At 31.3% G+C, this 15,024-nt stretch overlaps 1 protein-coding gene across 2 annotated transcripts in view; it reads right to left on the bottom strand.

The window, feature by feature from the left end:
- Nucleotides 1–8,400: 8,400 nt before the first annotated feature.
- LOC139095076 (uncharacterized) overlaps nucleotides 8,401–15,024 on the bottom strand; it is a 56,925-nt gene continuing 50,301 nt past the window's right edge. For both annotated transcript variants that reach the window (XM_070646335.1, XM_070646327.1), the window contains exon 10: nucleotides 8,401–14,955. In XM_070646335.1, the coding sequence (XP_070502436.1) occupies nucleotides 14,793–14,955 (163 nt within the window). In that variant the 3' untranslated portion in view covers nucleotides 8,401–14,792. The remainder of the gene's footprint in view (nucleotides 14,956–15,024) is intronic.

The following is a 15,024-nucleotide window of genomic DNA, read 5'->3' as shown; positions in this document are numbered from 1 at the left end:
ATTTTAACAAAGGAACATGTTGGCAGTGCCCCTCTGATGAAGTTAAGGTACGCCCTTACAGCAAAGATCATGCTTTTATGGTACAAAAATACAAGTAAGGTACATAAAAGTGTTTTCTTAGCCTGTTATGGCCCTTTCGAGATTCATGAATGTAGCCTTTAGAAAACAACTCCAAAACGACCTTAAGCTGTGTAAAAACACTAAGCTTCTACATAAAATTAGCGTAAAATATCATTAGAACAATAAAAAATCTCAAATCCTCTAATTCTAACTTCCTTATTCAGACAATCAGACAACAAAATACATTTTTTTCATCATATGAATGAATAAAATTTTCTACCTGCTTTAACTCTCAGACATGAATAAAATTTCCATAAATATTTTTCCCTCTCTTGAGCTAGCCATTATAGCAATAAAACATCACAGAACGTCATCTGAATTAATAAGATTAATTTTAATCTCCACACAAAAAAAAACAGCAAGCATGAGACAAACAAGCGACAAAAACTATATTAATTAATGTAAGTCGTGTGTGATTTACAATATCGCTTACAATGTGTAACTTAATGAACATGAAGATAGAAATGAAGATAAAAAATTAGTAATTCACAGAAGCCAATGAATTGTTCAATGAACTATGAACTGTTATTTCATTTGGGTCATCGACAATTTTACAGTTATAAATGAAATATTTTCTCTCAATTTTTATTATTTCATTGGTATCATCTGAAACACAAAACAATAAAATAACAAAAAAAAATTAAAATTGAGAGAATATAATAGTCGAAAGCGAATCGCACATAGTTTAACATTTTGAATGCTTCTGTTGCTACTTTGCTGCGAGCGTATGAAAAATGATATATATTCGTTTCCAGCTCGTATATAATTGCATAAACGGAGAGAAGCTATATGGCTTTTTGTGCTTGTGAGGAAGAGGAAAGCGACAAAAATCCGAATTTTTTTTTTTTAAGCGTATTTTTTATGCTTTGTTGAAGTGCTGTGATGATGTTACTTTGTCGCTTTAATCGTCTTATGAATTTAATCTCTTGATGAGAAAATTTATTCCAGAAGATATAATCCTAATGGATCATGGATTGTTAGAAATGGAGGTGTTGGAATTTGTTATGATTCTTGTAATTATTTAGGATTGATGTACATCCATAGTTGTTTATGAGAGTTTTGGAATTTTTAGGGAAAGTTAATCATTCCTTAGCAGGCAAAGAATGAGCTGCTCTAAAACAGAGAATGTTGAGAGCTACGTTCATAAGCATGCTAATCTAGTATAATCAAGGTGAGCAAGCTCTTCACCTAGTAAGGTATGGACACATTTCGAGTGTATTTCTGAATTGACTTGTAATATCTTGAGCATTAATCAAATTCTTGCCATAAAGACAACACTCTAAACAATGGTTGAGAGATCGATCTCTAGTGGGAATCGAACCCATATACTCACAAAAGAGTGATTCCGGTCGGTTGCCTAGCCACTCGATCACTGAGGCCTTACTCTCGCATTGACAGATTCGTCAATATGTGTATGGATCGATCAAGGCTCGATACTCAAAATTCCATCTCGTACACCAAATGACTCAACGGGAAAAAAGACAAAAGATTATGCAAGTTTATAAACTTTTACAGCAAGGTAACAGATTTCTAATACTGTCTACATGAGGTCGAGAATCAGGTAATCAAAAAAATCTCGAACCAAAAAAATGGGGTAATCTGTCCCTTCTCCGGCACCAGACCTGTTTGACTCGGACAATGTATCGGATTTTAGCAGATTCGGGTCTCAAATTAAAGTCACGCCTTCCTTCCTTTTTTTAGAGAATTGTACAACTTTTCGTTTAAACATTTGAGCTTTTTCTGAATTTTCCATCCTTAAATATTACCTAGTTTCACTATTGTCCAGCCTAAAACAACCTTTCCCCGTAATGTACTGTAGATGACTTGTTTTAACATATTATCATACAGTCAAAAGCAACCTCTAGTTAGATAGCACAACCAAAGAGCACTAAAATGCGTCTTAATCTCCTCATAACCATTCTCAATCCTATCACACAAATAATAACTTTAGCAGTATAAAAAGAATCTAAATTTAGTGTTAAAACGTACCAAAACAGAAGCACCATATATTGTACAATAAGCCATAAATTTATGTTCCTCACAAATGTATTTATGTGTTGTCTGTACAAAAGAAGAGTATCTCATAAATTTTTGTTTAATTTGTAAAATTATGAAAAGGCAAATGTCTCTACATACATAAAATGAATTGAGCTATTAATTATTTAGATCTGCTGCTTGGTTCCTTCTTCCCCTATAGCTTGTTGTTTATTTTTTTGTGTAACACATCTTCATCATGATCTTACGATAATGTTATTATCATATTTTTATATTGTCTCATGAGAAACAAGTTTGATGATCTGCTTTATACTAACTGCCGTTTGCATTAACAGATTAAATTCAACATTTTTTATATATTATTTATTTATAACTGAAATAATATTTATAAATGTATGCTGTTATGTCCCACATGAATATTATGAAAATATTCATAAATGAATTGAGAAATTATATTCATAAGAGAGTTGAGTTGGTGGAAGAAGCGCACTTTTTTGACGTCGATTGATTTATTATTAAGGTTGTTTATCTACTGCCAGTTAGATTGGCTAATTTATGATATCTGAAGCAATCTGATGGAAACAGAAATTTAAGATTTACTTATTCTTTTTATTATGTTGGATTTAACTTACGAGCATCGTGTTTAATTTATTGGTTTTAGGTGGAAAAGACGTATTTTGGTACGGTTTAAAGAAACTAATTTTTAAAAATTTTAAATGATCTAAAAGTTAGTATCTCGAGCGACACAAATGAAGACGACTCAGTTACTGAGTTTTGGAGGCTCCACCCAACCTTTTTTATTAATGCCTAATAGAAACCATCTCCGTTTGATGACTGAACTGCCTATTTTTGATAGGCATCTATAGGACTATCAAAAATATTCAAATGGACTATTAAAAAATAGTCATAGGCATCCATATAAGTATCAAAAATAGGATGTATTTGCTCGGGTTTATCAATAATATTGAAGTTTCTCACTATGTATTACTTTTGGGTCTAAACCCTCAATAAAGGTTATTTTTAGGTCCAAAATAAGTCTAAATTGTTGAGCTTAATTAAGATTCTTCTACAATTCAGGTAAGATATTGATATTTGAAATTGTGTCGAAGTGGCTCGGTGGCGAAATGGTTTTGTACTTCCGTACATAATTATTGCAACAAAGATCCGATTTTATATAGTAATATCATAAAGCATATAACGTGCAGCTATGGATCTTGAGGTTTGAACAGCTAAAGAAAGTATTGGTACTTGAAGATTATTACATTCTTTTACAGTACTGTCGTGTAAGTTCGTGACTTTCTATGTAAGTCGTGTATATTTGTAAAGTTTAAGTATAATCCAGAGTTCTTTGTCATGATCAATTTGTTATCCACATTGTTCAGATGAAAAAATTAGCTTTAAATATAGCTCGAAGTTGACTCAGATATTGTATGGAAAAGTCGACTAGAGTCAACTCAACTTCCTACAAGATTCATGTCGACTTCGAGCTCTAATACATTCAAATCTAATTTGTCCCATCTGAACAATGTGGTCTCCAATTTGATCATGTCAAAGTCGAACATTGATTTTAAATTTATTTTCATGAAAACATGCGAACAAATATCACAATTGAACCGACAAAACCCTATCAGTGGTCCAATATTGTTGAAAAACAGAATCATAAATCGGAAAAACAACGAGGTTGAGTGACAAAAACTTATTTTTCATAGCAATGACAATTTATTTTATTATTTCACACACATTTAAAATTCCAAAAATGAAAAAAAGTTATATTCACTTTTAGAGATGTTGGATGTTGTTTATCACTGCTGTTACCTTGACTGAATGAATTAATGGAAATGAATAGAAACAAAAACATCACCCACCCACTCATGAATGATTATTTAAATGTTTTTCAAAATATTTAAATGATTGAAGATTTTATTTTTTTAAGCCAATTAAAATTTTCATGTCAACATTCAGATCAACAGTTGAAATCTATGCTTTTTGTGTCTGTTTATTTAAATATCTATGAAAATGACAAAAATTAATGTTTAACATCATCCATGACCCTCCGGGGTAAAATCATCTGAACATTCTCTAATTATTATTTTACGTGTCATTTTCTTTATCAAAAGTAAAAGATGGAGATGATGATGAAGAAGCAGCACCAAAAGGTACACGATTAAATAGAGAAAAAAAATGGCATTTCTTATTGCGAGACTTTGTGCAAAAAAGGGAAACATGAAAAAAAAAGAAACCTTTTCTGTTTGACGTTGATGAGGGTCTAAAACTGCTATGTAATGTCGAATGTATATAATGGACGATCCTCCTTACATTATTAATGTAACTGAAACGCTTTTTTTTCTCGTGCTCTTAAATGTACATATTTAGAATTTATTGCCAAGCTTTTGAGGTTTGACATTGTGAAGTAGCTGTAAATATTATTTTACCATTTTCAGAAATATTTTGTGAATATGTGCATGGGCACATGTTGAAACCAACTTCAACCTATGCGGTATTTATACATGTTGTGCTTTTTTTATCTTTCTGTCTACAACAAAACAACAACACAGTAATAACTTTTTGCTAGCTGATTCTTCACAACTCACATCACATAACAATACAAAATGCTTAATGTTTATGGCTCTCACGGGAAAATGAATCTTCAAGCTTCACATCCTTTTGCATTTCTGAGTTGAAATTTTTTTTTTCTTTTTGTGGCTTTTGAGAGAAAATTTCGGCAGGTTTTTTAAATATGCTTGAGATTTTTATTTTGGGTGAAAATTAAAGAATGGTTTTTTGCTGTAATAATTTTGTTAAAATCTGATAAAATTAAAATTGTTGCAGGGTGGTGGTTGTTAAGAGCTTACTTAAAACCACGCTCAAGTAAGCATGCTTTATTATTAGAAATTCGCTCTAGAAATCATAATTTAGAAATTTGGCAAGAGAGTATAGGTATTTTTGTTACTGATCAGCACAGGTCGGTTAGTTTATCCAATATCCAGCATCATGCTAGCCTGACTCTGGCATGGTACCGGATTTAAACGAATTTGGCACCAAGCTAGAATCACAACGGACATAGGCCGGATTTTTGATCGATTAACCAATTTGTGCTATTTGTAAAGCTCGATGGATAGATCAAGCTTTGCTTGATATATATTTGAGGGAGAGTTTCAAATTCGAAGAATCGGCCAAGCTTCGCTAAGTGAATATAGCAGGTTTGGGCACATTTCAGTCTAATCAATAGTATGCATGACCCTGAAAGTTCTCAGAGTAGTTCCCGTTCTCGAAGGTCATTCCCGTTTTCGTTCCCGATTCCCGAAATTTCACTGGAACGGAATTCTGGAATCTCTATTTGTATCAAGATAGCATACTCTGTAAGGGAACATGCTCAATTCCTGCTACAGATTGTGGTTGAAACAGTTTATAATAAATCCCACAATGTTTCAAACATGCTCGTTTTCACTAAAATTGACCACATAAAAAAGGTTTCAGATAATATCAGTGATATGTATCAGTGGTTTTAAGCGTCAAAATAAATCCACAAAACATTAAAATTCTGATTTCAGTCACCACAAGTTTGTTAATAATTCAGTGTATTTTAAGCTGTAATAAATTGAAGTTGGTTGCTTAACATGGTCGATAAATTCGATGGCAAAATGAGTGATTTGATAAGTTATAATATTTTCAAGGATGAATGCAAAAGACCCCACATTGTTGCTTCCAAAAAACTCTTGAAAATTGAAAATGTTTGTCCATAAAGTGAGTAAGCACCTGCAAGATGCCTTTATTATGAGTTTTGGATGTATAATTTATTGAAAATTGTTCTAAGGGATGCAATAGCACAGTAAGCATAAGCCCATCTAGCAAGAATTGAGTAAAGAAGCCAGCAAATGTTTTATTGTTTTTTACTTTTTCGTCAAGGTCAACAAGATGAAGATATACTTTTAGAGACTTTAATTAACTTTTTTCGGTTCTCTCCTAGCATTTCCTCTGGTTATTTCTCTATTTTCGACAGAAATTGAGCCTATATCTCCGCAATCATTTATTTCCTTCATTTTATTCTCATCCTCATGTTAAGCATTTTTTTTTTCTCAGTAGATTCTATTGTAATACGAAAGGGCATGACGTGTCTCCATGGATTTCCTGACTTTCATACAAATTGAAACACTTGATGAATTCTTTACTTGATAACTTTTGACATTATGTCATGCTTGAAATTATTCTAAGTAATTTCATTATATATCTCGTCAAGTGCAAAAAGCTGAAATTTCCTCTACTGTTTTCATCCACGTAGACATCCATACATACACACACACACAAAAAAAGCGAATCTGTCTGTCTTCACATCCACTTATTTTCCATTCTATTTTATTTGGCGATGGCATGGCATTTCACTTTACGAGATCCTTTATGCACACTTCATCGTGTGGACGTGACTTTTGAGTGATTTATTTCAATGTTCGCTTCCATTTCTTGTGTCATGCTACTCTGTTCCTGATTCTCATTCTTTCCTCTTTCTCTCTCTTTCACTGGTTTGCTGTTTAAAACTCAACAAATAATGAAAATTGGGAAAAACAATAAGGAAAATAATCTCACTTGAAAAATTGTTTTTAATGGGAAATTTGGTCTTCTGTTTTTGAGGAGGTTTTATTGAGTAAACATGAAATCATATGGTTATGACATCATTTATAGCTATGATGGAAATTTAATCCTGACAATTTGATTTTGAACAACTTATTTCGAGTGGAGAACAACTGAGATGATAATTGGCCTTTTATGACAGGAAGGAATAATGGGAGGTGTTGGGTTAGCTAAAAAAGACTCTAATGCTGAAAGTGTTGAGGCATAATTTTTGGGATAAAAATGCCCTGTTGGATCCTTTTAATGGTTTATGAGCTTTGTGTATCGTGTTTAAACGTGTTGAAGGTTCTTGCAGCAAAAAGGAATAGCTGAGAAAATGAAATGAATAATTGATGATAAAGCAGGCAGAACTTTGGGAGTCCAGATCAATTAGACCTTCACTTAGAGTCTTATTCCAATTTTTTTAGAATCTGCTTTTTAAAACATCCGGTTTTAAGTGGAAATGCCTTCACTTTGGAGCCTTTTCAACTCTGAGTAATGAAGGCTATTCATCTTAAATGTGTAAAACTTAAGTTAGCGACCATCTAACACCGGAGTTCCTTACAGGCAAAGAGCTTGCTCTCGAGAACTTGTTAATCTTAAATATACTTGATAAAAATCTTCGTGGACGTTGCTCTCAGCTTCCTCTTTACTTGAGATCAAGCTCTTTGCCAGCTAGGGTATTAATTTAGTGATATTTTGTGACAATTTTCCAAAGAACTCCTGGAAAGAAGTTGTCGATAAAGACCGTATTGAATTTGGATTTGGTAATTGGCATATGGAAGCCAACGATAAAGTAAGCTTTAGGCGTCACCTGAGAAAGGCCATGGATAACATGATCAGTACGTCCAGTACTGACACGAAGTAAGTAATTAGGCTAAGTTACATGTATCTATAGTCATCTTTAAACTGATTCTTTCATCTAAATCAGTAATGCAGCTTTATATATGTATGTTTAAGATATTTCCAAAACACCAAATCAAAAATTGAGGATAATTCACTTCAGTGAAATCAATTGATTGTTCCTACTTAGGGCAGCAGAGTGTATTTGTAAGAGCATTTTTACGTCAAATTGGTAAGATGTGTAGTTGCCCTGATGGTAAGATGGCGGCTGATTTCAACCACTTTTTATGGCAATTAATGTGGTTCGCCTCATGCTCGGGCACAATAAAATTCTAAATAAATCACATTAAGTCCCAAGTAAAATGTGAACTACACTTTTACCATTTACTTTACCTAATTAGGTTTCGAAACATTTATTTTACAAAAAGACATTAAAATTTCAAAAGAACAATTATGAATTGTACATTAGAAGATCTTAGATAACTATATAGAGCTTTTTAGGCAGGTTTCTAACGCCATAAAATATACACAGTTATATATAATAAGTAAACATGTGCACCCAATTTTCAAATAAGTGTAATAAAGTTAATCTTTATGGCTTCACGTACTCATTTCATGAAAAAAAGAAAATCAATTAATTTTCTAAATGATTTTTATACCAAAAAAAACTTTTTTACCAAACAATTGTTTTCATAAAGCTAATTATCGTTTGGTATGAAAGATGTATAGTGCCTGTAAACGATCAAATATAATAGTTACCAAAATTAATTACTAAAAAAACCCTTTTTTGTGATGAATCATTATAAGTAGCTGAAAATAAGAAGCAAACTCAAGGTCTAATTTTTGAATACCTTTATTATTCCGTGGTAATTAGGTATATTTTTCATTTTCACCATACATTTAGCTAATATTTTTTTTTTTGTTTATTTTTTCAAAACACTGTCTCATTCAACTTTTTTTTTATTTATACTGATAACACAATTGTGTGCCTTAATATCTAAAAAAAATTTCTTTTTTATACTTTTTAAATTTCATCTCATTTTTTTTATATATCATAAAACAATTTTTGTGGGTGTTTCTCACATTTTTTTTAAATATATAAAATTTTATTTATTTCATTTCCAATGAATTTTTTGCTTAATGCGTTTTCATTAAGTTGAAAAATTTTTATATTTAATTACTTTTATATATTGACAAACCTAATCAGAAAGATTTGTAAATAAAAGTTTAAATTTTTATTAGTTTTTTTTTTGTTCAGTTTTTTGTGTTTGCTAGGAAGCCATTAAATTTAATGGTGATGTTGTGATTGTATTTAAAGCATTAGTGGGGTTTATTTGTTTGAGTTTGATAATTAACCCCATCCTGCTCCCGTTTTTCGTGATTTTTTTTTCAATTTGCTAGATTTTACCGCAAAAATCCCAGAACATCCCCGATTTAATTTTTGCTTTACAAAAAATAACACCAATACCACCGCTGGTCCCCTATTTTCCCTTATTTGACCTTCCCCCTAGTCTCCTTCTCTCTGTCCCCCTCACTCTTGGTACCCATATTCTGAATTTTAAAGCATTCTTTATCTTCATAAATTATATCCTCTGAAACCATTCTGAGATATCCATTAGGGAACATGTTCCCTTATGTGATCTACTTTATAAACTAGTTTCCAGAACTATATTGTTTTCCTTAAGTTTTCCATGATTTAATGCCATTTCAAATATTTTTTATCCCAATGCATCGATAAAAGTTCCATTTTTTCTACGGACTCCTAATAAGTAGAGAACATGTAGACTATATTTCTGTTGAAGAATCTTTTTGGACTTTTGGTATCCTGACCCTAAATACTCAACTAAATGAGCAGACTCAATCAGTTTATTTCTGCTTGCTCATTTTTGTGAGTATGTTCATTGTCAGTTCGGGACTTCAACACTCCTGTCATCTTTCATATAGAATGGCCTAGGATGAACAATTCAGAAGAACGACAAAGCATAAACTACTACCAATTTTTGAAGCATTTGTTAATACCTAAATCATCCAATCACACCACACTATTAAATTTAATCCCTTCATCTAGCACAAATACATCCTATTTGAATTTTATTCAATATTTTTTTAGAGGTGATGAACAAATTTGAATTTAAATTTCAATGTTTTTTTATTCAACTACAATATTGTCACCTTAAAATTGTATAATAAAATTTATTTTTCTCTCAATTTTTTCATTCAACTTCAATTTTTGTTCAAAATTTAAAATAAATTTTCATCTTTTTTTTTGTGTCATACACAAAGTGTATTTATTTCTCCTTATTGATTCTCATTTGGTTTTTCAAAATAAATATCATAATTTTTTTTCACTATTTTTAAATATAATATAATAATATAATATAATATAATATACACAGCCATTACTATAATATTTATTTTATGTTTCCCTTTCCTTAAAGGTTTTTCTTTTTTGCGGTAAATATTTTCCTTGCAAATTAGCCACATGATTGATCAAAGCGTATGTCAAAAAAGGAAATTTGAATGTGCTATATATGATGACAGTTTTGTAAACAGTTCAGATTTCAAAGCATGCTGAATATATATATATTCAAAATATGCATCATTGCAGTCACCACATTACTAAACTGACTCGATGTTTGAGTTTATTTTCATACAAAAAAATTTTTAATCCTCACTTGACTGCTCTGTTTGAATGTGGAACAATTTCAATCCGATCGATCTCAAAGGAGAATGAGGTTTTTAAAGCAAATATATGTCAATGAAATTCATGTTTTAAAAATGAAGATTTTTTTGTGCAAAATTGTCTTTGTTTATGAAGTCTGCGGGATTGGTGAACTTAAAATGTGATTATTATGGAATTAAATGGACTCTTTGGTGTTAGTGGCCATAGAAGTTGAATTTCTGGACTGTTCACAGATGTTACAGATAAATCAATTCTATCCCCGCTTCTTCCTGACCATAATAAGTGAAAATCCAATCAATTTAATAAGAATTCCTGAATTACTCACGGCTTAGATTTTTAAAAGGAGTGCATGAGCCTTCCTGGAAGGCAAGCAACGTAGAATTGGATAAAAATCCGGAACTAGGCTAGTGTGGATCTCACCTCAGGACAGATTCGATAAAATATAGTTTTGACTTAGTCAAGCCGAGATTTTCTGTCATTTTTGTGTCGTGGTTACACACGACTTAAATTTTTGGGTGCATGAGCCTTCTTAGAAGGCAAGTACCGCAGAATTGGCTGAAAATCCTACACCAGGCCAACGTGACTCAATCCTCACGCCAAATTCGAGAAAATCTAGTCTTAACCAGAGTCTAGTCGGCCTGGTTATCGATTTTCGGTTAATTCTACGTCATAAATTACTCACGATTTAGATTTTTGAGTGTACGAACCTTCCTGAAAGACATGCGACAGAAAAATGGCTAAAAGTCCGGCACCAGGCACACGTGAATCTTGTCTTAGGTCAAGTTCGATAAAATCTAGCCCTAACCAGAGTCAAGTCGGCTTAGTTCTCGATTTTCAACCATTTCTACGTCGCATGCTTAGTCCGGGCTAGAAGTTCTTAATTTAATTTTTATTCCCCAAAAACATGACAATTCTTCCGATCATTAACATCATCATCAAACTCATTCAAATTCCCTTTCTAACTCAATTCAATCCAATCAAAATTGTAACATTATTATCATAAACAAAAGAAAAATCTTTTTCATAACTTTTTTAATAATTAGTGAAAGGACGATGCTTGTAGTAATAAAAATCATAATACATACATACATGATATAATAGTATAAAATGTTTATCTCTGTTTAAAAAAATAATAATAAAATAATTCATTAATGTGTTTTGAAAGTTTCTTTTTTAGTACTTTAACTATAGTTTGTTGTAAAATGGAATATAACGTTTTTATAGACAGTTATAGAGATTATGATTTAAAGATACTGCAGCATAAAATGTTGTGATTCATCAGAGCTGGACATTTGGAAATCATTTTTTGATTGATTTTTATATAAAACTTAATTAGTGTCATTCATTTATGACGTCCATCATTAGACAGAGCTTGAATTCAACTTTGATTTTGTATGGAAAGATTCAACTTCAAATACAAAATTCGAGTCGACTTCGAGTTCGGTCAAAACGAAAGATAATTTGGATTAAAATATGCGAGATCAGAAAGTTGGGATCCAAATTTGATAGAATTCGATTTTCGATGGAGGTCATGTTTAAACAATAGCTTCCATAAGACACAAGACGTAGAAATAGCTTAAAATCCCTCTTCAGGTACTCTAGACGAGAATCAGATTTGATGAACTCTAGTCTCAAGCCAGAATTAGGTCGATTTGATGCCCGATTTTAGTTTAATTTAGGCCAATTCTAAGAATTATGTTTTCCATGTCTGTTCAAATCTCGATTATATGATCGCTGTGCTAGTGTCACAGTTTTGTAGGGTTCATAAGGTGCAGTCAAAAAGTGCAAGCCTACGCATCTAAAATGCTGAAAATTCATTCCTGTGGCCTTTTCTCAAACCCTACAATTTTTTAATTAGAACCAAAATAGCTCAAAATGTGCTAAAACATGATTAGAGCTTCTGATAGCAAATTTGGTAAAATTATGTCCATATTGCCAAAATTAGGGGTCAGTGGCATTGATCCAGACCGATGTGAGTCTGACTTGGTGCCGGATCTGACTTTAAATCGATTTTGTATCTGAGCTTAAACCAAATCCAGATCTGAGCTTAGTACCGGATTCTAGCTTAAACTAAATTCAACACCAAAACAGAGTCAATCTGATCTGATACCGCTTTGTTAATCCATTAAGACACTTATGCTATTCGGTACACTTAACAAACATCAGATTTAAGTCAATCTTTCATAATAATCCAACGCCAAATCTTAATAAACTCTTTGTTTACGAAAGGATTACTCCAGAAATGGAAAAGTTTTTAATCTCAAGAGGAATAAAACTTGAAACTTGCTAAAAATACATAAAAACTATGAGGTGTAAATTGATGTTACATCAGTCATATTGAGCAACTTTTTAAAAAGTTTTGCATCTCTACATGGCTGTAAAATTTTCACAACTAATTCATAACAAGCCACTTGAAGTTTTTTTTTACGATTTAGTAGTAAAAATCAATTTTGATGGAATTTCCAAATTAACACCCAGCTCTAATCTCGTTTAAATGTAAATAATAAAAAAAATGTTCAATCTCTTCCATTAATGAGAGTTTTTGCACTTAATTCTTAACATTTCTTCTCGTTTTTTATTATTTTTACCTTTAATTACATCTCATGAAATTGAAATAAAATGAATAGAACTAAAAAAAAGGTTGTAAATGTAGCGAAAAAATCACAGTTTTTAAAGCTGGAGAAATAAAAAAAAATCGAACTGGAATTTCTGATTTCTTTTTTCGTCTATTTTCTACACGAAAGTCTGTTTAATGTGGTTTGTTGTGTGGGTTGAAAGAGATATAAACAATATCAGAATATAGCGGAGTGAAAGAGGAAGAAGAAGATGATCTAACAACAACAAAACTACTTCATAACAATTTTTTTTCTTTTTTTTGAATATTCTTCTTTTATATATATATTTGGCATCTGTTGATTGAAGTGATGTCTATTATTAACAGCATAAAACACTTTTAATGCTCTTTCAAAAAACAAAAATCAATTTTTTTTTTTTTTTCTTTTATTCAAATATGAGCAAAAATTATTCTTGCATCATGATAAAAAGTTTTTTGTATTCAGCTACAAATTTCTATTAAACATTTTTCATCATCATTTTTATTTCAACACTTTTTTAAATAGGAAAAATTTTATATGTATTTCTTCTTTGTGCTGAATAATATAAAAAAGTTTTTTTCTTCAATTATTCTTAATAATAAATAGTGTATCTTTTCATGTCGGATTTAGGGAGTATCTGAATAATCTCCCTGTAATTTCATTACATAGTCGTGGAGCTAGTTAGTTAGTGTAAGTTTTTTTTTCTTTTCATACATAAACTATTATCAAATTTCTTTTTGCTTTTCTTATGAAACTTAAATATGATAGGAATTCTTTTCCATCTCAACTTACTAATAGGAAAAGTTTTTTTTCATCATCAGTTCCTTTTTATTTTTTTGGTGTTTATCTTGACAGAGGTGTTATTTTGGTGAGTGTTAACGAAAGTCATCAGATTGGTCTTTTTGTTGTTGAATGAGACTCATTTAGAGTTCATTGAAGCTCAGTTTATGGATTAATGAGTTTTTAACTCCCATATAAGACTCTCTGGGATAAAAAAAAGGTCAAATGAGACTCACCAGGACCATATAAGACTATTAAGGATCATGTGAGACTCTTTAAAAACAATTGAAACTCTTTATGGTCAAATAAGTGTCATACAGGTTAAATAAGACTCCTTAGAGTTAACTGAGAATATTTAGGGCCATTTGAGACTCTTTAATTTCAAATAAGACTTTTTAGAATCATAAGAGACCATAGCAGGGTCATTTGAGACTTTTTAAAGTCAATTGAGACTCTTTAATTACATATGAGACTCCTTACGGTCAAATTAGACTAATTAGGCTCATATGAGACTCTTTAAACGTTATTGAAACTCTTCAAGGTCATATGAAATTCTTTAGGTTTAAATGAGACTCTTAAGGTTCATACAATACTGCTAAAGGTCGAATGAGACTCTTTATGGTCAAATGAGACTCTTCAGAGTCATATGAGATTGTTTTGGGTCAGATGTGACTCTTTAGGGTCATATGAGACTATGTCAGGATCATTTGAGACTCTTAATGATGAAATGTGACTAATAAAGGCCAATAAGACAGTCCACGGTCATATGGGACAGTAAATGACCATATAAGACTCTTTAGAATCATTTGAGACTCTTCAAGATCAAAACAGGCTCTTCAAAGTCCAATAAGACTCATTCAAGCTATAATTTGACTATTTAGGTTCAATCGAGACTCATTTTTCAATCAAGATGTTTTTGATGATGAGAATCTCCTAACTCAACTCATTTTCTCTAAGCATATGACAACCACCTCAAACATCTTCCAAAATAACATCCCTGCCTTTCATTTTTTTTTTTCATCATCTCATAAAATAATATATGTGTAATATGCATTTGTTGAATATTAAACGAAAAATAAATTGAATATTTTCTTCTCTCATTTTTTCGCCAAGAAACAGACGAAAAAAAGAAAGAAAAGTTGAGCCGCATCTGATGAGAAAAAAAAAGGAATTTAATCTTTGTGCTTACGTGACAAACTTTTGACTCCGATTTTCTCAACATGCACCAAAATATTTGATGATGTTCCAAATGTCGATACACGAATATCGAATTTACCATCGAGACTCAATGATTGGGTCATTAAACGAACATTCTCAATTGTCGAGTCGCTTAATCTGTGTTTATTTTTTTTATATGTGAGAAAAAAAAGAAAAAGAAATAAAATTAAATTGAATTGTAGATAC

Source organism: Chironomus tepperi, unplaced genomic scaffold, assembly GCF_022539635.2.
Source record: "Chironomus tepperi strain 1889 unplaced genomic scaffold, CSIRO-AGI_Ctep_v1 contig_33, whole genome shotgun sequence".
Taxonomy (NCBI): domain Eukaryota; kingdom Metazoa; phylum Arthropoda; class Insecta; order Diptera; family Chironomidae; genus Chironomus; species Chironomus tepperi.
This window is presented reverse-complemented; position numbering and strand designations above follow the sequence as displayed.